The sequence below is a fragment of the Anopheles coluzzii genome, chromosome 3 (assembly GCF_943734685.1).
Source record: "Anopheles coluzzii chromosome 3, AcolN3, whole genome shotgun sequence".
Lineage (NCBI taxonomy): Eukaryota > Metazoa > Arthropoda > Insecta > Diptera > Culicidae > Anopheles > Anopheles coluzzii.
In genome coordinates this window covers 20,287,782-20,311,393 of record NC_064671.1, presented here as the reverse complement: position 1 = coordinate 20,311,393, position 23,612 = coordinate 20,287,782, and the positions used below count along the sequence as shown (strand labels likewise).

The 23,612-nt window shown below is 45.0% G+C and overlaps 2 protein-coding genes across 5 annotated transcripts in view; both read left to right on the top strand.

Annotated features, from left to right (window-relative positions):
• LOC120955475 (DNA topoisomerase 2) overlaps positions 1-23,612 on the top strand; it is a 197,370-nt gene that overhangs the window by 27,504 nt on the left and 146,254 nt on the right. The gene's annotated exons all lie outside the window — the stretch shown is intronic.
• LOC120959921 (activating transcription factor of chaperone) lies at positions 2,996-23,256 on the top strand. 4 transcript variants are annotated; one of them, XM_040383693.2, is made up of 4 exons: positions 2,996-3,159; positions 4,500-4,817; positions 4,921-5,028; positions 20,915-23,256. In XM_040383693.2, exons 2-4 carry the CDS (start codon positions 4,664-4,666, stop codon positions 22,087-22,089), a joined length of 1,437 nt encoding a protein of 478 aa, XP_040239627.2. In that variant the 5' UTR covers positions 2,996-3,159; positions 4,500-4,663; the 3' UTR covers positions 22,090-23,256. The 4 variants fall into 4 exon arrangements, with proteins under 4 accessions (XP_040239627.2, XP_040239626.2, XP_040239629.2 ...); XM_040383692.2 differs by having other exon boundaries at positions 2,997-3,159; positions 4,918-5,028; XM_040383695.2 differs by lacking the exons at positions 2,996-3,159; positions 4,500-4,817; positions 4,921-5,028 and adding an exon at positions 13,981-14,179.

The window sequence follows — 23,612 nt, the reverse complement described above, 5'->3', positions numbered from 1 at the left end:
TGCGTCGTCGTGGAACGCTGGCCCTACGGCATATAGAGCGCGCGCGCTCTGCCCTGCTGGCAAATAATCACTCAATCTCAACCTCTCCATGTTCCAGCAGTGCGTTGGATCGCTGCCGTCCGGTTGAAACGATTTTTGAGTGGCACTCACTTACACACAGCTTGGTTGGTTGGAAACATCGTTTTAAAGTGCTTATAATTCATAGTAACAAAATAGCAAACAGTAGTGTTTTGCGATTGGAGTGGAATGATTGGAGTATCAATGCTTGTGATGTTGACAGAATACAACGTAACGTTAGAAGGTGTCTAGAAAGTGTGCTGAAATGATTTGAAGTATTGCAACCGATCATTGGTTTTGACAAAATTGCAGAAAAAGGATGGAAATACATCATGCCTGTGGTGTTCTACTCAGGAGTCTCAACACGAATGATTGTTCTCTTTATTGATCTCTTCACGCTTGTCTTACAGGGGTTTTCAATAAAGTTTGGACTAGCAGCATACTGTTTTGCATTGTCGCAATAGATTCTTAACTAGCATCTACTTTAGACTTTAAGCGATGGATTTTTGACTAGGAGCATTTGATTTCAGCAGGCCGGTTGCTGGCGCGGCGTGACTAGATTGTTTTAACGGTTATCGGTAGGATATGTATAGAAAATTCGGCAAATTTCGGTTAAAACAGCTTTATATTCACTCATAAAATTCATTTTTTTTTCTTTGGCTCAACAACCGATGTCGGCCAAGGCCTGCCTGTACCCATTTGTGAGCTTGGCTTTCAGTGACTAATTGATTCCCCCCCATAGCAGGATAGTCAGTCCTACGTATGGCGCGGCGCGATCTATTTGGGGATTGAACCCATGACGGGCATGTTTTTTTTCAGTATGTATGTTAGACCTTCAGATATTGTTCAGATGTTGTTAAGTCGTACGAGTTGACGACTGTACTACGAGACCGGCCGCCATAAAAAATTCATTATAGTCCAAATTTATAGTAAAAGGGTCAATAGTTAGAAAATTCTTTGAAAAATTCGCTCACCGTTGATCTATAGTTTGTACAAGTTTACGCTCAGCTGCTGGGTAATCTACGCTCTCTAACCTTACCATACAACCAGACATTTGGAGTCAATTTCACCAAGTGAAGCGATTGTTTTTGTATGGACTTCTCATTGAATATCATCATATGTAATATATTTTGGCTTCACAGTGCGACGCTTTTTGGATGGTCTGTCTGGTTGCACGGTTAGGATGTGGTCATGGTAACGATACTACACTACCTTTCAATGAAAGATCAGACCCGATTCATTTGAAGCCTAAAGTTTAAAAAACTCTCATTCCATTATATCTTCATTTGATAACCAATAGAGACAGAAACTATTTTTTTAATTATAGGACAAGCTGATTCCAAAACGGTATCGCTCGTTAGAATGTGACGAGTAGTTTTTGAGATATGGCCACTTTCGCAAAGGTAGCTCATGCGGCAAAGTACCGGCAGCATGAGTTCCGTCACTCAGAAGCATCACTGAGTTTTGCCAACAGGGTAGCCACCAAGAGGATGCTGCCGGAGGATCGTTGAAGATGCTCGTAAACATTGGCAAGCGTGTGTACTAGCGTTCTGCACTAGCGTGTGCCCAAATACTAGGTTAAACCGTGCGATCTCTCGCGACACAATCAAAGATAATTGTTTCGGAGACAGCATATTAATTATCTCATTGACGCGAAAGCGAACGCGCGAACGCTTGATCGATTGGCAGAATTTGATAAGGTTTACGAGGCGTTTATTTATTTCGCGATTGCACATTGATTGGTGCAGAAAGTTTTGGGAATAAATTTGTTTTGATGGTGCAGGTTTTTGGTCCGTATGGGGCCGGCATGATGTATTGTAATAAGGTTTGCGCGCCTGATGATGACAATTGATGGCAAATATCCCCACCCACAGTACGTTAGGTTCGAAGGATTGCGTAAGCAGATATTCGCAGATACAAAATATTTTAAATTCTAATTCTATATCGAAGGGAAATCGCTCTTCCTACTTCCGAGATGGAACATGATGTGTCTGGAATCACGTGATCTAAATGTGTTAGCCTAAATTTCTTTCAATCAACAATAAACAATTCACTTCAACAGATCGACATTCTAACAATTAATTATGCGAGTTAATTATGTGCTAAGTTATATGTGTTAAGATGTAAAAGAACGACATGAATTATTAATTTTAGTCACAATGATGTTATCATTACAATACATTTTCTATGCACGAAAGACACGAATGAAATGCAATAAAAGATCAATCGATCGGCACTCACCAGGTAAAATGTTTCCACGTTGCACGACCGGTATTCACCAAACTACCATATTCATATTTACTATGAAAATCTTTAATTTGTATGAAACTTGAAAATGCTTGTTCGATCACAAAATAACTCACAAAACTCTCTGTTTTTATAGGCGTCGGCTTTTCACCTTTGCCTTGTTTACCTTTCCGTCGCAACCGCCAGCGAAGATCATCAATACACGATCAGCTGTAAATTAGACTGTCAATCGGAAGATTTGGCCCATTGCACACTGGGCTGAGTGAAATTGCAATCATAAGCACGAAAATTTAAATTAGGCTATTTTTGTTTGTTTGTTCACGGAAAGTTTTGTTTTAAATTAACGGTATTATGCTGTACATTTGAATGTACACAGTCAACTATGAATCAGGATTAATTGATAAATAAAAACAGGAATTTCTAGGAGCTATCATAAAGCTTTAAATTAAAAAGGTAAAATTGATAAATTATTAATTACTAAAATTAATCAAAATTGTGTACCAATAATTTATTGTAATCTATATGAAAAGGCAAAGGTATCAAAAATCAAGTAAAAGTAAAAAAAATATTCAAACTAATTTTCAACGTATCAACATGCCAACGCATCAAAATTGAAACGTGTGTACAATATGGCGGTTCGCAAAGCGCCATGATCTTACCTTCTTCTCTACACACCGTACCGTGGTTTACACGCGACGATTGGAGTTCAGTTTCCCAAATGCAGCCACCAAGAACGAACGTACTGAAATTTTGTGTTGTGCTCATAAAAAGGTGAAAAATGGATTAATCGCCAGCTGCAAAGCAAGCGCACTACGGTGCCCAAAGTACACCCAACAAAATGCTATTTAACACGTTGTAAGTATCGATAAATCGCTCCATTTTCAGTGCAGCAGCAGCAGCAGCACCCACCGAACAGTGAGAAGCAATAGGGTGTTTTGTAGGCGAACGGGTGTGAAAGGAAGGGGCATAGGGGTGCGAAATATTTGCTACTCAACATACACATGCCCATTGGCCCCGGGGGCCGTACGCGTCATGGAGAAAAGGGTGGGCTGAAACTGTGCGTACCGGGAGGGCGGAGGGGTGTGTGTAAACTGCAATCAAAAATGCAGCAATTTTACCCGCTTAGCGTAATCGCACCGTCACCAAACGGGTGTCAAACGGAAGGAAAACAAAGCGCCCATCGAACGATGCCGGAAATTTGGGAAAAGCGAGGGAAATTTATTTCGGTCGAGAATGATGTAATGCCCTATGCGCGTGCTTGCAATTCATGTTGGACGCCTTCACTCCCCTCGGGGTGGTGTTAGTGGCCCGTTGGACCCAACACACCAGGTGTGTGGCGAAAAAAGCACGGCCTACTCGGCCTATCGGGGAAAAGAAAAAACTGGTTTGTGGTCGACATTTTAACGGGTTAAATAGATTGATGGGTGGGGGGTGTGTTGCACTTGCTAGTTCAACGCGGTGCAGATTTTCTTTTTCTTATGTTGACCTACTTTTACCACGGCTTGTTTGAAGCATGGGTTGGAGTTATTTTTTGTTGTAGAGAGTAAAAATATATGCTCCATGTGGTGGAGTAGCGAATTTCACAACGTTTCGACCATTGCCCGATCGGCCCGGCATCCGTGTATTGAAGCGGGTGACGTGATGCTGCCATTAGCGTCACATATTAATGCTATGCGAATGACGAAGCAATTTTGCCGTGATGCTCTTATACCCACATACACACACCCCTACAGACACATACAAATATGTTGCACAAACACGCACAGCACATTTCCTGATCTCTAGCTGCGAGAGCATGAGTCATCGTCATCGCATTAGAAGAGACCCGCGCGGTACGTTGCCAGGTAACCCACCTGGGGGTTGGGTGAAATCAATTTTCTTAACGTCGAACCCTTGTAAGCGGTCGGTGCGGAATGCGAAATCTTATCGAAAACGAAACGCTGTTTATTTACTGTCGAGTGCGATGGTACGGCGATAAGAGATATGCCAGATGCAATAGTATTTGTTTTGTTACTTTACGCTGCCTCGATCATATAGTTTGATTGTGAGGTAATTGGTTATGGGGGATTTTTGCGCTTTCGCCGTGTTCAACATGGGCTGAGCCAAGTGTTGCACTGTTAAATGAAACCCTTCGATGTCTACGCTAGCACAAACGCTGATGGTTTTTATGTTTTCTGCTTTCCTCCAACTTCCAGCGCCGTCATGGCACCCCAAACCAGCAAAATGATGTCCCCAGCGACGGAGGCCACCGATTTCGTACAAGAACAATTTTTACCATCATCCACCATCATTGCCCAGGAGCAATTTAGCGGAACATTAACATCATCATCGACAAGAACAACATCCAACTTCCGCACCAATGCAGTCCGCCTCCATAATGGATATGCTGACGACGCCGACCGCCTTTCCCTTGAAGATCGATTGGGAGGGCAAGATGGAGCCGGCGTCTCCATCCGACTTCTCCTTTGCTAAGGAGGAGTCCATTTTCGACGACACCTACGATTACTGCAAAGGTGTGTGTTTTTCGTGCACTGTCAAATTCGAAGCTTCAAGCAAACCAAACAAAACTCACTTCAATTTGCTTTTTTCTCTCTCTCGTTTGTTTCGTTTTAGAAGACCTGTTCAATAATGCTCTCATCGATTTAGAAACTGATTTTAAGCCGGAACCATCGGTACTAGTGGATGGTAGTTTTCTGGAGGTTCCTCTTGAAACGCTGCCTGAAGGTAGGACAGGTTTTTTTGTGTCTTTCTGGGGATAATGGGTGCAAAATTGTACCATTGTACTCTTAACAGCAGCAAAGGTTTGTTTGTTTGCGTTGTTATGTTTACACTTTACGGTCACGTTTTGGAATACGTTTGTTTAAAAAAAGACGTTTTCTTTTGTATAACGAGGTAACCTTGTACTGAGGGAGCTGAAGAATCAACGTCCAACTACGTTTTGTTTTCGTGCGTTGCCAAGAATGGCCATTCCGTTTTTCTTACCTTAGACTTGTGGCAATGGGGAGGTTTTCTACGACCCAAAAGGGATAGCTTATCCTCTTGAAGAAACAAGAAATGCTTGTCTTCCGTAACAAAAGAAGCGATAAGAAAAGCATCGCGAAACTTTTGAAATTTTATGACAAACTAGAAACACTTTTTTAGATATCTGATAGAAGGAAATGGTTACTTTCCTATTAAGTCAGTTAAGTCAGTAATTATTTACTGCAAATACAATAATCGATCGTTCTGCCTGTTGCCTACTGTTATGAAGGCCAGTTATTAAACAAAAAAATATACCTAAACTTGGTTCTTTTAACCTTAAACAATGTCCATTATGGACGATCTATGGCTTGTACGTAACTATTATACATAACTAGCTGGCCCGGTAAACCTAGTTTTACCCCACATTTTATTAGTTGCCGATTAAGTATTTGAAGTTGCAAATTACTTATCCGGCACTACAACCACTTTGCTTTGTTTACACTTGCGAGTTTAACATCAGTAACCAAACATGTTTATGTTACAATTATTAAAGCAAGCATATTTGTTCGTTTTGGAACATCAAACAGCAAATAGGACAAAGCGAAATAGCATGTATTTTTTAATTCATTATTCCCAAACTAAAGTACTCCATCTCTGATTTGTCATTATGGATATTTGTGACAGCATCGTAAACCGCTAGGCATTTCACAGCGAGTGTAAACCGCACCTTACACCGACTGTCAAAGTGCTGTATACAACAACAACAATGATGTCCTTTGTATGGGAGTTAGAAAATTGCTAATAAATTAAGTTTAGTGCAACTTCTGAAAATGATGTGAGTCTTAAAACCTATTCTCATACCACCATAAGGTGTGTGCAAAGTTTCGTTGAAAATGATCCAGCCGTTTCGGAGTTTGCTCGCGACAAACACCGTGACACGAGATTTTTATATATATAGATTAGTTATTGATCTAAAATTATGCCTTCTGTAGCTTAAATTCTCATCATTGGGCTGGACTCTCTATATGCCATATACATTTTGTGCAATAAGTTCTTCTGAAACAAGAAATTGACGTTGCTCTCAAAACTCCCTGGCTATCTGAGCATTCACGATGTATTCATTTATATTTTATGTAAACCTTATCAATTACAAATACAATGAATATTGCTGTTTCGATTTTCAAACAATTAAATCCACATTAATGCTGATCAGCTATGATCTTTCAAATTAGTGGTTTTAAACCTTTTTGCAGCTTTTTCCCCAATGTAGGGCGCATTTAGGATTTCATTCCCCACTCACAAGATCATGAGCATGGGGAGAGCGTTGTAACCCAAGGTATTAGGCGAAGATTTGATCAAAAATCCCCCCCCCCGAAAACCGCTGCTTTAAATAAACGACTATCAGCAAAGGCTGAAAGGTTTATGTTATCGTTTTGTATAATCAATATCTGATATCTGAAGCTATTGCCGTCGAAAATGAAAAAAAAAACCATGTAAGCACAATAATGCGGATTATTTTGCAATTATATTTCTTCCGTAATGCTAATTGTGTTTATCACTTTATCGTGTTTAACATAATCATTTGAGTTACCATTTGCTATCTCACACGTTGGTTGTGTGATGGCGTTGTGAGCTGACTGACTTGATAAGATGAAGAGAAAATCACGATTATTTGATTTTAATCTTTAATTTCTATGATTGTCTCTGTAATGAACTGCAACATGTAAAATTGACTTTCGAATGAATTTATCTTTGGCATTAAATTCGCATAGATGTGTGAAATGTTGATCGACATTAGTAGTTCCGATCAAGAAGTCAAGATAAGATACTAATGTACCTAATTTTTAATTTAGTTTTAATAACATAACAAAAACATGAATTAATCTGCTGAACGTTCATGATACATATTTGATCTTCTATACAAGTAAATCTTCACAAAAGTCAGTAATGGGCAAAACATTAAATCTACTTTGTTCATTAGGTCTAATAACGGTTTGGAGAAAAAAAAAACGTTACGATTAACTTCAATTGAAACATTTTTTTACATTTGGTTATGGAAAATCCTGTAATTAGTAAATTATATGCCCTCTATTCCTTCAAAGACACGAGAGGTTTGAAGTAAAAAAACAGACAGACACGCACACACAAAATGGAACAAACTCTTCCATGAAGCAAAAACCTGCTCCATCACGCATCATTATTAAGGCTGTGGTTTTGTGGTGGGGATCAGTGTGCCACCCCGAGAGAGGATGATTCGTTTCGATCGCTTTGTGTTAGTTGGTGTTTTTTTTTTGAGTTCTGTTTTTTTTCCTTTCGTTTTGGGTCGTTTTTGTTTTGCTCTAAGTTTTTGACCCAAGTGGACCCCAAATGCAGCCCCAATGTGCTTTGGAGCTATCAACTTTGGCAATGTTACTGCGAGCGTTCGATGGCTGTGTATGGGTTGGGTGTTTGTGGGTGTGTGTGTGCGTGTGGGCTCGAATCAGCTAGAGTGCGGCTACTGGTTAGCGATATCACGTGACTGCTGCATGATCCACCTAGAAAGGAAGTTGGTTGTGTTCGATTCGACCGGGCTGGGCCGGGGGATTTTAAGTTTATTATTTATGCTTTCGTTATTCCTTTGTTGAGCTGAAGGCGTTATCATTGGAGCGTTAAAATAATGGAACAAGTTTATTAACTTCACTAGTAAATAATTCAGCTACAGTAGTAACAGTAATGTTTTTGAAAAATCCGTTCGCTACGAGCAAATTTGAAGCTTTATAATTTTGAAAATGGTATGATACGTATCTCTGGATCGATTCGGAATTACCGCATTATATTGATAGTCTCGATAACTTTAGCGGTTTCGTTAGGATAGCTGCAATATGTTAATTTATTAGCACTTGATCAATCATGATTGCACGTCTACGCATGTATTGCCAGTTTACTGCAACCGGTTCTTTCAGTGATCGGTCACGAATTAAACAAAATGATCGTTTATCTAACAACCAGTGCAAACTGTGACTGGTTTGAACTGGTTCGTTGCGTTCTAAATAACTTCTACGATCCGCTCCAATGACTTGTTAAATTGCTTTTGTTTTACAGAAGCCCTTGATGATCCATTGAGACACCCGGAAAGCATAACCTAGTCCAAAGAATTAAATATTGTGCTGACAAAGTACGTTTTAATCAGAAGACTTCAACCACACTACTTACAGACACATGTAACCGTATCTAACCTTGACGGGTTAGCTTCCTGTATTGGACGTAATACCGTGCCTGTGTCCTGTCCGGCTGTGTCTGAAACGCGTTCTGCTCTAGCCCGAAGCACGTTTGGGTGGATGCTGATAGCGCGAGCGACCCTTACACACCCGTACACATTGACACTAAGCCGAGCTCGCTCAAAATGCCTTTTCTAGAGGGAGCGTCAACAAAGGGGGAGAGGATTGTTGTTTTGAAAGAAAGCAATACCCTCTCCAAAACCCGTTTCTCGGGACAAACAAAAAAAAGGGCTGTCTTTTTCTGTTCTGTCACGTTCGATGCCCGGTTTGCGATGAGGTACGGAAAGCCCCCGCTTCACGGCCGTACAACCGACCGGCAATTTCCAATCGTCTGGAAATCCCTTTGATTGATTTGAAACGGTCAACAGGAACCTACAGGTTGACGGGTTGGCTGGTGTGAGCAATACCCCGTGGCCGTCAATCTTGGACAGTCGATGGAGCGATGGACAATCCAACTCTTTTTGTGTGTTTGATTTTCTTGCCTGTATGTGTTGTACGCTGTCCTGCTACTAGTGATTTGTCTCAATATCACAGTCACAGGCAATAATATGTCGCATGTTGTCGCAATTTGCATACAACCCTGGTAGGAGCGCCGCCAGCCCGCCAGCCAGCCAGCCAGCCTGCCACCCTTCCACGGTAGTCGCTGCTGATGTACGTTTTACAACGCGCGGTAAATGATAAATAATTTAAACGATTTAATTGAAGCGTGTGATTGGGGATTTGCGTCGTTGTCACTGTCAGTTGGTGTGTGTCTGTGTGTACGGGAATGTCTGTATAGCAAGATTGCCTGGGAGGGGACACCGATGGACAACCAGAGCAGACGACGCTGCTGCGTGTTTGTTGATGGAAACAATTTGTTTTGGTGTCATGTTTTTTAAGCGTGTGAAATTACTTTTTGCTATAAACGGTCGCTCGGTTCAAATAATCTGCTGCTGTTTCCTTCCGGGAATGCATTAAGCGTCCTCACTGAGAGAGCTTTGTGCGCTCTTTCTTGCCTCGGGTGTGATAAGATAGAGGGAAGGTTAGGGCTTAATGTTGTGCCCACACCCGAGATGACCTGGGTGGAGGATGTTTTCTCGCATTCTGGAAAGTAGAATACAACACAGACCGTGATCTCACCAACGCATCATGCAGTCGGAGACAGGGATGATGCACTGAAAAACGAAGTGTTATCGGCATTGGTGGCGATTCGTTGTGGCAGTCAGTGCTAATCTCAGAGAATTGAAGTGATGAGGAGGGTACATTGAGTGATGCGATGTGTACTATAAGGAGTACTTTATTGGGTTTTCCAGGGATCCTCATAGTTGTGGGACACTTCCTTGATTCTATCCTTTTGGAAGTGAACTTTATATGACGGGAATTGGGCTATATGGCACCCTTTTTGGACAGGGTGCCTTGGAAATTCCTATTGGGTCCAATTCCCATGACATAGATTCCTTTGCCAGGTAGAAAGAGTCACTAAAGTGTTCCAAAACTATGAGAACTCCTCGAAAAGCCTGTATAAAAGTATAAAAGTCTGGAGCCCAACTACCGCTTCTTCAATTGCTCGACTTGGGGCGATTCAACGTAAGCTCACGAGATATGCCCTACGCCTACTTCCCTGGCAGGATCGCAATAATCTTCCTCCGTATGCTGCGCGGTGCCGTCTTCTAGGCCTTGAACCTCTTTCGGTTAGAAGACGCAATGCACAGTGTTCTTTCATCGCTGGATTGCTAAATGGCTCTATCGACTCATCGCCTTTGTTGCATCGAGTCGATATCTATGCACCATCCCGAACACTTAGGTCTAGAGAAACTCTACGGCTCGCTCAACCCCGTTCCAGTGCTGGTCGGTCAGACCCTATGTTCCGCATGTCGGCTGTCTTCAACACTGTCTCGGATTGCTTCGACTTCGACATCTCAACTCAGTGCTTCAAGGAACGTCTCCGGCTTTTGCCGTGGCCGCAGTGAATTGCGATGCAAATCTTGTTTTTGCTATGTATTTTTTTTATTGAACTGTTACATCTTAATTAGGCCATACGGCCCGTTGAAGATTAATAAATAATAATAATAATAATAATAATAATCCAATGGAGATATTGGGGAACATAATTGTTAACTCGTTTAAGCCGATCCCCAAACTCATCTGCTTGAAGTCGGGTCATTCCACACAAACACTCATTACATAAGATTCAAATGGAAATGTCAAAGATTTCCTCCCTAATTAGGAACCTCAAGCCCTCTCATCATCCACCCTCCCGATGTCGCACGGGGTTTGTCTCGCAACATCGGAAACCCATTAATTCGCGGTAGCCTCGAATATTTTTACCGATTCCACATGAAAATCCATGGCAAACAGGTGTGTGTTGTTGTCGCCCGCTTTTATTCGGATGACTTTCACTGGGTCTTGGGTGCAGTATGTGTGCGCCCTGGTTAAGTTATTCCGGCCGCTTCCAACCTTCCCTGCATGTAACCAAGCCGTCCGTTGTTGTTGTCCTCAGCCGTACGATATGGCGCGTTGTGATGGGCTTTATTCTCTCTCTCTCTCTCTCTCTCTCTCTCTCTTTCTTTGTGATCCGTTGGACCCGTTGGACCCGCTGGACCAGCTGCGCTTATCGCGGGTCAGCAAAGACGGCAAGGGGTTGGCTGGGGCGGCGCTTACCTCTTAAAATTGGATGGCCATCGTCACCGTCATTAGCCTTCACGGGCCTGAAGAGGAGGGCAGCTACGGGAAAGTGGCTACTCCTCCCCGGTAAAGGGTGGTTCGGAGTCTTGAACAACACCCGGGAAGTGGTGAAACAGGTTCAACTGCTGTTGCTGCTGTCGTCCGTATGTCGTCGATGGCGTTTGCAGACAGAGATACACCGTTTCGGAAGACCGTTCACTGGCCACAAGTGGGGTTTGGTGTTTTTGGGGTGTAAAAACGTGTCATCTACCCAAACGAAGATGCGTAAGATGCTTGCGCACGGAAACAAAGGCACGAAGGAGGATTGCAAGGAATGTTAAAAACAGGCTCTTCGCTGGATGTCGCTGGTGCAGGTTGAGATGAACGCTACAAGGTGGTGCAATTCCATCCCCACCCTAGTACACGCTTTCAGAGCTCATAGCTCGTCCATTAATATTACGAATCGCGAGATTGTCGACACAATGGGCGAGCAACTTGTGCCTCTCATTATATTTTGACCCGTCTTGGCGCTCGCTAGTGGCATTGGTGTGCGTCAAAACATGCGTGCTTGGCTGGGTGCTGCTGGGTGTATTGGTGTGGGATTAGCGGGGGTTGTGTGGTCGTCTTGGTCGTCGATTCCCTCGTCCCCTCAAAACACGGGGGTTGCGCGATAGTATTCGGGGTGTTGATCACTCTCACTGACCACGATGGTGTATGGTTCGCCCGCTCTCCGTTTAGGCTCTCCTGGCCTGGATTGATTGCGCGGGGGTAATACACTAGCACACTTAACACCCTTATCTGTGTGTGTGTGTGGTGGAGCCATTTTGACGGTGGTGTTGATACGCACACACCGCGATGCGGAATGCGTTTGTGTTTGTTTCAGGGTTTCAGCAAAATGCGCCGTCACTCACCCTGCCCTGCTTCGGGGGATGAGAAATCGAATCGAAATCACCTTTAGAACCACCACCAATACCAATAGCTGGGTACTGCTGCTGCTGCTGAGGGTGTCCGGTGGCGGCGGCGCCATCACAAAACAGGCTCAATCAGTTACACTCAGTCGATCGTTTGAGTCGCGTGTCCGCGTGGTTGCGCTAGCGCTTGCGTAAAGCTTTGCTTGCGTTGCTTATTCTTCTGATTGGTGCCGTTTGGTTTGGTGTGGAAGCTTCTGTGCTTTGTTTTTACTTCGGCAGGCGATTATTCAAACAAATACGACAAGTGTTCTAATTGAATTACACAGTTTACGCGTACACGACATTTTTAGAAAGGAAAAGTGCGCGTGAAACTTACCACACCGGAGTGTGCGTGTCCCGTGTGTCCGTGTGGCTTCGGTGAGCGGAGGTGTATGAAGCATAAGAAGGTCGTCCGCTGTCGTCTGGTGTTTGCCGGTGGAGCGATACCAGGACCCGGAAGTTTCATGTAAAAAGTGTGTTTGTGTGTGCGGGATCCTAACCCCTTTTTCGCGCCCTGTAGCAACGGGGCTGGCAAGATTGGGCATACAGTGCTACCGCTACCACCCGTGAGCATGAGCGTCGTGGCCGTCGTTGCGGTGGCCTATCGATACACTTGGAATCGCGAGATCGTGTTCAACTCCCAGAAGCTGGTGAAGAGACGACCGGTGGCGTTGGTGCGTACCGTGCTTGCTGCTGCCGTCTGAGTCCTTCCGAGCGAGCTAAAGAGAGAGAGAGAGGAAGAGAAGAAGAGGGCAATCAAACATAGCACAGTCCAAGGACCTTTAGCACGAGTCGAAACCCCATTACGCTTGTACAACGGCCAATGCTTTTTTGAGTAGGAAAACGCCACGTAAAACGTGCAGAATTAAACGAACACTTTTGTGAATTGAGAAGGAGACGTATATAGGGACAATAATTAAAGAAAGCTCTCTTTTTTGCAGTTTTAGTACGGTTTTAGAGTTATTAAACCATTCTCCGGAGGCAAAGAGGCATTACGAAAAACAAAAACAACAACAACAAACCTCCCCCCAAAAAGAAGAGAGTTAAGGATACACGAAAATAGACAAAACTGCAAAACGAGGGATCTTGCCAATACTCAAAACCACTAACACCCACCCACCCTGTGTGCGTGTGTGTTAAATATTTTGAAATATTTTATTTCTCATTTGGTGTGCGCAAACAATATCTGTGATTGAAAATTGCTGTGTGTTTTTTTTTTATAAATACTTTTAAACAATAATTTGTTTGCTTGTTTTGTTGTTAACGATCATTAGTCGATTTGCTTAAATTTTAGTACGATTTTGTAGTGCGGTAAAGTCTCTCTCAGCGCCGGCGTACACACACAGACAGAGGTTGACTCACAGTCTCGGGGGTTAGTGGGTGAGTGTGTGTGAGCTTTTGGTGGTGTGGCCGCCACGGTTTTGCCGTTTCGTTATCCTTTCTTTATAAGGTTTTGTTGGTACCTTTTTGGCAGCATTAATATTTCCAATTTTTGCCACTCGATTCTTGCCCGGAGGAGAAAGAAATAGCATTAGCGCATTGTCGAAAAACCAATTGTGAAATTCTTTTGTGCCCATATTTTCGAATCCCTGGTGGATATTGCTTATAAGCAGCAGAGGTTTAGTCATAGGAAGCATATATACATTTTTAAACTTTAGTGTGATTGCACTGTTGCGAGATTAGTTTTTAGATAGTAGAAGTAGTCATTAGTAGCACTTGAACCGCGTAAATTAGATTGTTTGTCATTGTTCTAACTCGGACGACGGGAGAGAGAGCAGCAGGACAGGAAGCAATAAAGCAGTAAACACACACATATACAATTCGAGCGGTCTCAAGGAGCCTCTCGAGCAGGAGTGTCTTTAGATACAGACATCGGAAGACGTTCAATTCACTTCGTAACAGGTGAAAGGAAGGAACTTTAGCCATCAGAGTAGGGGATAGACAATAGAGAACGGCTTGTGGGTAGGAATTGGCGGCAGCAGCAAAGCTTCGACAAATCAACCCACACGGCTTACACAAACCCCTTCGAGCGGGGTGATCCCTACGAGATGATGAATGTCTACGGTTAGTATGGAACGCATTCAAGTTAAATTTGCATTTGCCCCCCCCCCCCCCCCCCCCTCCCATGTGTATGGGTTCAAAGTGCTCCCCCGAAACGATATGTAAACACCAGTGTGTTTACCCGTCATAAAATGAAGAAGGCTCTTCGATCGTGCAGCAACGAAACGAAGATTAAACCTGAAGCCATTGCTCCAGTTTGACTCCAGTCCAGTGTGAAGAGATGCGTCGCCCTTTGCTTCTTCTGCAAATGCAAAACAGCTCCACTATCTTCGGTCGGTTATCAGCAAACCGCGGCAGTTTCTTGTGACTTTTGCCTTTTCGCGCATAGCAGAAGAGGCCACAGATGATGAGATGAAGCGGCGGATGCGTTAAGGCCCGATCGGTTTTTATTTTTTCGAAGGTTCGTCGTCACACTCGTCAGCGGCGGCGCGTGCGAGTCTGATAAGTGTGTGTTGAGCGAACCGGGCGGTATGGTTAGGACACACTGGTCGGGAGCGTTATGATCGCAAGAATGAAAACAACACGGCTTTTGTTTCTTTGGGCAGATGGGCCGTAAGGCTGCGAAAAGGCTGATAAGTCAGCACACGCGAACACACACTTCGAAAGAGGTCCGATGCGCGCTGCATTTTGTGGGGCGTTGCGGTGGGGGTTTTGAAGAATGATCCGGTGTGATGATGCATGCACATCTTACTAAACAATACGTCTATCAGGATCAGATTGCACAATGGTGTGGTGTGTGGTTTTGTGGCCTTATTTTAAGTGATTGACATTAGCATTGAGCGCATGAATCTAGAGAGATGGTGCCGCTACAGAACTGCGCAAATCGTTGAGAGAGGAGGGCCCATCTTCGGTGTACGGTGCGCGCGGCAGTTGGTAGATTAGATTCCGTCCAAAATTAGGTTACCGATAGAGGGCGCCCCCCAAAGTGTCTGTGTGTTTGGACATTGATCCAGCACGCCGTCGGTGAGTCCCCCCATCGCCGTGGATGCGTGTGCGGACTGTGACTTATCGTTTTATTTGCTGGTAGTATAGCATTGTGATAACTGTGCCGGGTTGTCCCCAGTGCACATGGGGGGAGTTGGAATGCGTTTTGAACAAGAATTAGAACCTTTAGATGATTGATCTTGATCTTAAACGAATTGTTAATTATTGGTTATTACATTGATTCTTGGTAGCTTATCTTTTAGATGTTTTATAGTTTAACAATTTATGACGTTTTTTTTTTGTTTCGTCTTGGAATTTGTTTCTTTTAAAATATGTATCAATATCATAGATTTGGGGAATTTTGATAATGACTGCAAATTCTTATTTGAATATTTCTTCGTCATAATATGTTATCAATTTGTTTTATTTGATTTTAACGCAATCTTGGATGGTTTTTACATACACGAGGTTTAAAATGTGCATTAAACCCGGAAGTTGTTATTGTTATTCCGCACATTTCCCATACTTCCAGGCATAGGTAAATCACAGTTCTAGGTCTCACAGATGAGATGGGAATTCAATAAACTCACCTCAACAATATCTGTACAGCTCTGTGCGTCAGACTGTTTACTTTACTGCCTATGAAATGGCGCCTGTGTTGCGTAAACTCTATGCGTCAGTGTAAATAATGCATTCAACCTGCGTTAACAGGTTCCTCTCTGCCCATATACACACATCTGTTAAACACCTTCAACTCATCGCTAAACAGTTGCTCATGAATGGACTGTAACGTTTTCCTTACGTTACACTCTAAAGCACGCATAAAGAACGTTGTTTTACTGTTTTACCTGCCTATTGTAATGGGCTTTAATTTTCCCATGCAAAATGATCATGATCATTGAACGATCGAACAGCGGGAGCACTTACTCTTTCCCCATTATCGCGGTTAGGGAGTACCAGTACCCTTGATCGCTTTTTTAATTGAGAATCGTTTTACAACAAGTACCCCACACCCCAGAATGCGGCTGGCTTTAGAGTGGTTATTCCCCACCGGTGTGGAAGGAAACGAAGCTCCTCCTCTCCCCCACTCGTTTAACGTAACAACATTACCCATGCAAATGTGGTGTGGTTAAGTTGCGTGTGTGGGCGTCCATTTAAAGCAGCGCGGCTTAGTACACAGCCGGGCAGCGAGCCAATATAAGCGGCAAAACTGGTGGTCTATTTATTAATCAAACGCCCGACACAGGTTTCAATTTTCTGTCGGTCGATATTCGGTCACATTGCGGCGGGAGTTGGGGACATTTAGCTCACCGACTGCACACACTCGTCAACAGTGACGGTGACGGCAATTGTTCTAACTGCGCGACTTAAGAGAGCTTGCACAAACTGCTTTTAACCAGTTTTACCATTCCCTCCCAAGTGTGGGGTGTTGGTCCCAGGTCCTGTGTGTGTGTGTGTGACACCATCTGCGTAAGAAAGCGAATGTTGCATTGTGTGGAATCTGAACCCATAAAAGCGGAATCCATGAATATACACGACACCACCAGGCAGGCACCACGAACCAACCTGTGTGTCGAAGAGGAAGGAAGGTCTGGAAGGGAATGAAGAAACCGGTGTTCCCGTGCGACAATGAGGAATTGTTTGCCATAGGAAGGAACAGGTTTCGCATCGTGTTAGTAGTGGGATGGATGCACCTTCCCCTCGGAAGGGTTGAGCTGGATCGCCCCGAGGGAGGCCGCCAAACTCTGCCAGCCTTAGAGCGCTTTCCATTCTCCACGGTCAATGAATATTTATATTTTTGTATCGGGTTATATCTGCGCCAAGCAAGTACGCCGCCAGGCAGCAGTCGTTGGGTTTATTCGGTGTGCTACTGCAACACACTCCGGCTTTTGTAATGGAGAGTGGCTAGCCCGGGCGCGCAAAGGGAGTAGTGTGCACGATGATGTGTGATAAATGTTATGGGTTTGTTTTTCTTGCATCTGGTAGAATGTAGACTTTGAAATTGGATGTTTGCGTGGAAAGATTCTGTTCGATTAATTCTATCAAATTTGCAATGCCAGGAAGTGTGCACAAGCAGCAGCACACCCCTGCAACCTCGCCAATGAAGTAACCTTGAAACTTGAAATGCTTTGCCGAATAACAACAAAAAACGCACAAGCCAATGACCCTTTTCTGTTCACGCAGTGCTGCTTTTGAAGCTTAAAGCAAAGCTAAGCCCGCCAAATTTGATGTTGAAGAATGCGAAGTGGAGGAGCTCTGCTGCAGGTGGTGGTGGTGGTGGTGTAGAAGTTATCAATGAATTGACCCGCTGGCCTTGCCTTTCTATTCCTTCAGTGTTTTGGTTCGGCTGCGTGCGAATTGAGGACTTCTGGTGTGTGTGTTTATGCCAAAAGTAGGTCAGCTCGAGCGTGTATGTACGCGTAATGCTTTAATGAGTTCAAGAGAAAGAACAAGTGCGAAGGAGCTAGAGAATGCAACCGATGGCCATAGAGTAGTTTGGAGTGAGTGAGCCAGATATTGTAATGATCGTTATGATGAAATTGTGATTTAGAGTGACACAACAAATCATAAAGAGTCCTTGCCTTGCGAGACAAGTGCATGCTCATTAAAGAAAGATCACATTATCGGGAGGGAAATATGGCATTTTAATCCCTCCTCTCTGTCTACCCCTATATCTCTCTGACCCATCCCATCAAGAGGAGAGTGGTAGTATCGCACGATGTTGTTTTGCAAAACGTGACACTGATATCAAACGACGGTCTCACACAATGCCGCCAATCGCGACCGGTGGCGTGGCGTGATCCGAACCGACCAACACCAATGTTTTGTCACATTGATCTAATATAGGTTTGATTGATCGATCGAAGACGAGAAATGGAGAGAAGAAGACTGCAACGCATCGTGTTTGTGCGTTGTTATTGTGGCAATATTGGTTTGTTTGTTTGAGCAAGCAAAATGGAATGAAAAACCACACAATTCACGTGTGTTGTTCGTGGTAGAAAAGTAAAACGTTTGGTTCGTTGTTGGCTTATGGCCCCAAAAGAAGACCTTGCACCGTACGGAGCGCAATGATCCGGAAATTCGTACCACGAGCTTCCTTGAACCCGGTCAATGCCTTGCTCTCATGCGTGTATAGCACGATCATCGCGGAAAAATCACTTGCATTAGAGTTAAAGTTCTGGAATTTCTGTCTGGATTAGCTCTCACTGTAAAGCTCTGCTTTTGGCCTGGTATTAGATAACGACGGGACTAACGAGTAGCAGCATCAGCAAGCAAACGTTGTTGTCTGTGAAAGCCTAACCTGAACCTTGAACCAACAACACCAGAGAAAGGGGATGGGGGTTGAATGCGAAAGAGTGCACAATCGGCGAGTCGGGAGACCATTGTCCCCGAAATAGATGCCCCCTGCCTGATAGATGTCAGCGGGTGGTGTCCTTCAGTTTCATCGTTAGAAGCGACGAACCCTCCGGCCCGATCGCATTAAAGCTCCATCAAGGAAGAAAGTGTTTCTTTCGCTCTTTACAATGTATTTGTTTTTCTCTCTTTTTTTGTATTTGTGTTGTGTGGTATGTGTCCAGTGGGGGTTTCATTGGCAAATTTCCTATTTATTGTCTTACCCCTGGAGCTCCGCGGAGGAGCTGGTTCAAGATCGTGCACCGTAGGCATCATCATCCCAGGCTCATCGGAGAGACGGGGTGCCACCTATCCCGCGACTACTACCACTGCCCTTGCCTTATCACCTATTGGGTTGGGGTGGGAAGGTTCATGGTACCGATAAGAGCGCAACCCGCCGCCACCGCCGCCGATGATGATGATGATGTTGATGGCAACTTGCGAGGAGAGGACTCGGGCGTCCGTTTGGTGGGGCCCAGGAGTCAGTTTAGTTTGCAGCCGACCGTTAGTGTGTGCGCTGGGTTGTTGTAGTGTGCGGCAACGGAAGGAGACTTCGAATGGGCGCAAGAAGGCTTACCTAAAGGCCCTCCTCAAATTTAGTAGCTTCATTCGGTTGAGCTTTAAATAGAGATTTGAAATAAGCGATCAAGTTGGTGGTGGTGGTGATCAGCATTTGCATCCCCTGTTGGGAAGGATATACGGAAGGAGAAAGGAAGAAGACACTGTTCTGTTCTGTCCCTCTCAAAAAGCGCAACGAGAATCACCCCCACGGTCCACAGAGACAATCTCCTCCGCCGCCTGTGTCAATGAAGATAAACGCTTACGCACCGCTGCTGCACGGTTGTTTGCCGGGTGTTGGAACGCCGTTGTCATCGTTTGCCGTTTCTGCGTCGGTTGCCGCCTGTGGTGGTGGTGGTGCCGCACCGTTCTCGTCGTCGCGCCCAATCTGCGAGAGTTCGGTACACTGCTGCTGCTGCTGCACCGTGTCCCGGGATTGTCGCTGCTGCTGCTGCTGCTACTGTGCCGGTGGGGCGACCGGGGGCCTGCTGCACCGGATCCCGCGGGCCGAATCGCGCGAGCAACGCAAAAGCCTGACGCTGCACATCACGAGCGGAAATGTTTAACTATCACTTTCCCCGCGCAGGTAGGCAGGCAGCGCGATAAGAAAGGAATGAGGGGAGGGGGGGAAGGGAAATCACCCTTTATTTTCGGACGAGATGTGTATTTCGAACTTCTGAATATTATAAGAGAGGGGGATTTGTTGTTGCTTCTCACAATTTGATGCAGAGAAAGTTGGGCTGGCGCTTCTCTCCGTAAAGCAGGTCCGTTTTCGAACATTTAAGTCATAAAATGTAATCTACAACGTGTCCTCCCCGGAGTAACAGTAGGGCACAGAAAAACGCAAACACTCATCAACATGTCAGCAATATCAGCCTTATCTTACCTTATGTTGCTATGCGCAACATATTTGCAGCATAAATGCGCTGCTTGTTGCTAAGGAAAGAAAGGTGCAGAACACCCTACCGTACAGTACAGGTCTGTTCCATCATATCGCAAAAAATCAAACTCGGTCTGTGTGCGTGGAGAGGGGTAAAAAGAGTATCTTATCGGAGCGTTATCGCTTGTGCTCAGAGCGCGGTTGGAAATTGGCCTTAGCGCGATGAGGCGCGAGGTGTGGCGTGACATCATAGTTTGAGAGTGTAAAATGCTCCTGATTATGCTATGCTCTCTTGCCTTGCAAACGGTGGATAGTGTTGTGAGTCATACCGTCTGCAGCATATGGTGTGGTACTCCCTAAAGCACTTTGTTCGACGTTCGTCGCTCAACATTAGAGACGGTTGCGTTAAAATCCTCATTCATTGATTTTGCCAGTCTTAAATATTCCCCTAAATAATTCAACATGTTGACTCTATAGCTTCAATCTCGCACAATCGCAAGCCTAGTTAATCATCGTCTAGTGATAACAAAAATGTCCAAAAGGTGAGCGGAGGGAGAAACGGTTGTAAATTTAGACGGCTGCCGAGCCACTAAAACAACGGTCAAAGGTGGGACCGACGATGCGACGACGATAGAAACAATAGCCGGTTTTATAAACGATCCACTTTTCGGGACGGTCCGGTTTGAGCCGGATCTCGTGCAACGGTTATCTCTCTTGGCTGGTGTCGATTTGTTCTTACGGTCAACCGTATCTGCAAGGTCCCCGCCGTGTTGTGATGCCTTTTATTATTTATAATGCATTGAATTTTGTTGTCGTTGAATGGAAAACTTTTATCACCATCCAATGGAATCGTGATCGCGGTCCAGCTGCTGTTGCTGTCCCGCGGGGAAGAGATTCGAGTCTAGAACGCTCTTTTGACGGTTAATGCACTTGAAAGATAATATTAATAAATTCTTCTTTTTTTTGGTTATTTCTCCCGCCAGATCTATGTTACGATGACAAGGTGAAGATATCGTCCAGCGAGTCCGAGCTGCTTGCCGCCAGCTATGGCGCGTTGCCGACCGTTGTGGAGGATGAATTCTACCCGTTCACGCTGCAGCCGGAGGCGAAGGGCAGCAATGGGGCCGGACCGGAGCTGATGATGGAGTTTGACTGTCCCGGAGCCGGCAGCTTGGAGCTGATGAGCCAGCTGACACCGCCGCAAACGCCGCCCCAAACGACGGCCTTCGGTGGTGTTGTCGGTACCGTCCTGCCCATGCAGACCCAGCTACAGTTGCCGCAACAGCAGCTAGCGCAGCAGTTCCAACCCCTGTATGCTCCACTGTCGAATTCGGAACTGTTGTTGCCGCAGCAGCAGCAGCAGCAGGTTCCGTTCGTCCAGGGCACTAACGTGCTCTCGACCGGCTACTACATCGTGGACGAGTATGCCACAATGACGCAGATCGGTGCTGGTGGCATGCAGCAGCCGCAGCAGCAGCAGCATCAAACCGTCACGATGGAACCGTTGCAGCAAGTACCGGCCGACATCGGGTCCGCTCCGTTCCACTTTAGCGAAACCTACACGCCCCAGCAGCTGAGCGAGATGGCCAACATCGTGCGCAGTCTGCAGATGGACGATGATTCGTTCCAGGGGGGCGATGACGATGACGATTCGTGTGCCGCATTTTCCGAGGCCGGATCGCTCGAGAATGGTGCCGATTCGCTGTCGTCAGCTTCGTCGGCTTCCTCGCTGGTCGCCCACTCGCCCGTGTACAGCGATTCGGCCGAATCGTCCGGATATTACGGTAGCCGGCACGATGAGGCTGCCGCCGCCGACGACGACGACGATGACTGGAGCCCGTCGAAGACGAAGAAGCTGTGCGTCCGGAACGGCGGTGCCGTCACGAAAAAGCGTACTGGCGGCGGCAGCACCACCACCCGCACGTACGGTGGCCGCGCGCCGGAGGAGAAAAAGTCCCGCAAGAAGGAGCAAAACAAGAACGCGGCCACGCGCTACCGGCAGAAGAAGAAGGCCGAAATCGAGGAGATTCTTATTGAGGAGAGCAAGCTGCGCGAAAGGAATGACGAGCTGAAGCGCAAGTCGCAGGATCTGGGGCGCGAGATCAGCTGCATCAAGAAGCTGATGCGCGAGTTTTGCCGTAGCAAGGGTTTGATCTAACAGAAGCAAATGCTAAAAAAGCGATTCAAAACATTTTCCATTTGTAAAACAGTCAAGTAAAAGTAAAAAAAGCAGTAAAAGATAATTATTGTTTGTATCTCTCGTACCCCAGTTATAGTTTACACGCAAAAGCAGTTTTGCCAGCAAAATTAAGCAATATCAAAATCAGGAGCTCAATAAATAAGTCAGAGCTAACGGCAAACTTGGAGAGAGCAGCGCTTCAGAGCGCCACCAGAACAACCATTAAAATACTTACTTCGCGTACCTTCTTCGTGTAGAGAGACAGTCCTAGCGATCGTCGTTATTTTAAACATGCATCCATGCATCTATTCTATATGTCCGAGCCGAAGCTACCCTTTCTTAGGTGAGGTATGAGGAGGACACCTCTATAACGCACCTAAGCAGGGGTAGAAGAGGATGGATCATGATGGATGCATTTTAGACTTTAACAACAACTAAACTCCATATCTTCATTCCTTTCGCGTCGGCTTAGTGTAAGCAGCGCTAACGAATGCGCCGGTCTGATCCCGAGCTCGACACTCAGTTTTAATAGAACACGGTCGTGAGAAGTCGAAGAATCTTAGCAGAGGCAGAGAGAGAGAGAGAGAGTAGAGGGATTCGTAGTCCCATAGAGGAGGTGGCGTTGGTAGTTGGGGGGTGAAAGGCAATCGTTATACCCAAGTGTGCCGGACACTTTGTCGCGCCAATGCCGCCACCTCGGGTTCGTCGTCTAGTTCTATCGATCTTACCCATCATCGACCATTTGCAGTTAATCGTAGGAGAATGTCGGTGAAAATTGCGATTTTCACGTTGAGATCGGATTACGCATACACGTCGTTAGTTGACGCCATTTATTGTGCGGCCGTTTCTGTGTTTTGTTTTTTTGTAAATCCCTCCTCCCCTCCCCGCCGGTGTGGGTGGGCAGGCGGTTTCTGTGTATGGCGTGCAGTGTGATGCTGTGCCGAAGCTCTGCAGAACCGTTTGTCTACCACCACTCCGGCGGGGGAAGGGTTTCTTTCTTTTTTTTTCGTGGCGCAAGGGGATCGTATTGAATTCGGGGAGAAAAACATATGTACAAAGTTTTGTTTTGTCAACAACAGAGAGGAACAGAGAGACAGGATCGAAATTTCACTCAAACTGTGTTATAGATTAGGGTCAGGGAAGGAAGGCAACATTTAAACAAAAAAAAAAAAAAAAGAAACACACACTCTCTTAATACATTTTAAATGCACTGTATTTCATGTTCAAATACGTTTCATTCTAAACAACCATAAGGCACAAATCGGGCAGCGAACGAATTCAATACGATAGTGATGGCGTAATAATACACATAAAAAACATCCAGAAAGGAATATGAAGATTTTGATCACAGAAAATAAACCCCCCCCCCCCCGTTTGTTTATTCAAATATATATATTTTTTATCGGTAAACCCTATACCGAACGGGGAAAGAAAACTGGTTGGCGTTATTATTTGTCTATGTGTTTGAAAGATATTTGCAAGAAAAAAAAAAACCGGCTAAA

What these genes read in the sequence shown, in the direction of transcription:
- LOC120959921 (XM_040383692.2), top strand. Translation starts at nt 4,664, where the DNA reads ATGCAGTCCGCCTCCATAATGGATATGCTGACGACGCCGACCGCCTTT. An exon ending in CACCTACGATTACTGCAAAG is followed by an intron (nt 4,818 to 4,917) that starts GTGTGTGTTTTT and finishes GTTTCGTTTTAG; the next exon opens with AAGACCTGTTCAATAATGCT. An exon ending in TCTTGAAACGCTGCCTGAAG is followed by an intron (nt 5,029 to 20,914) that starts GTAGGACAGGTT and finishes TTCTCCCGCCAG; the next exon opens with ATCTATGTTACGATGACAAG.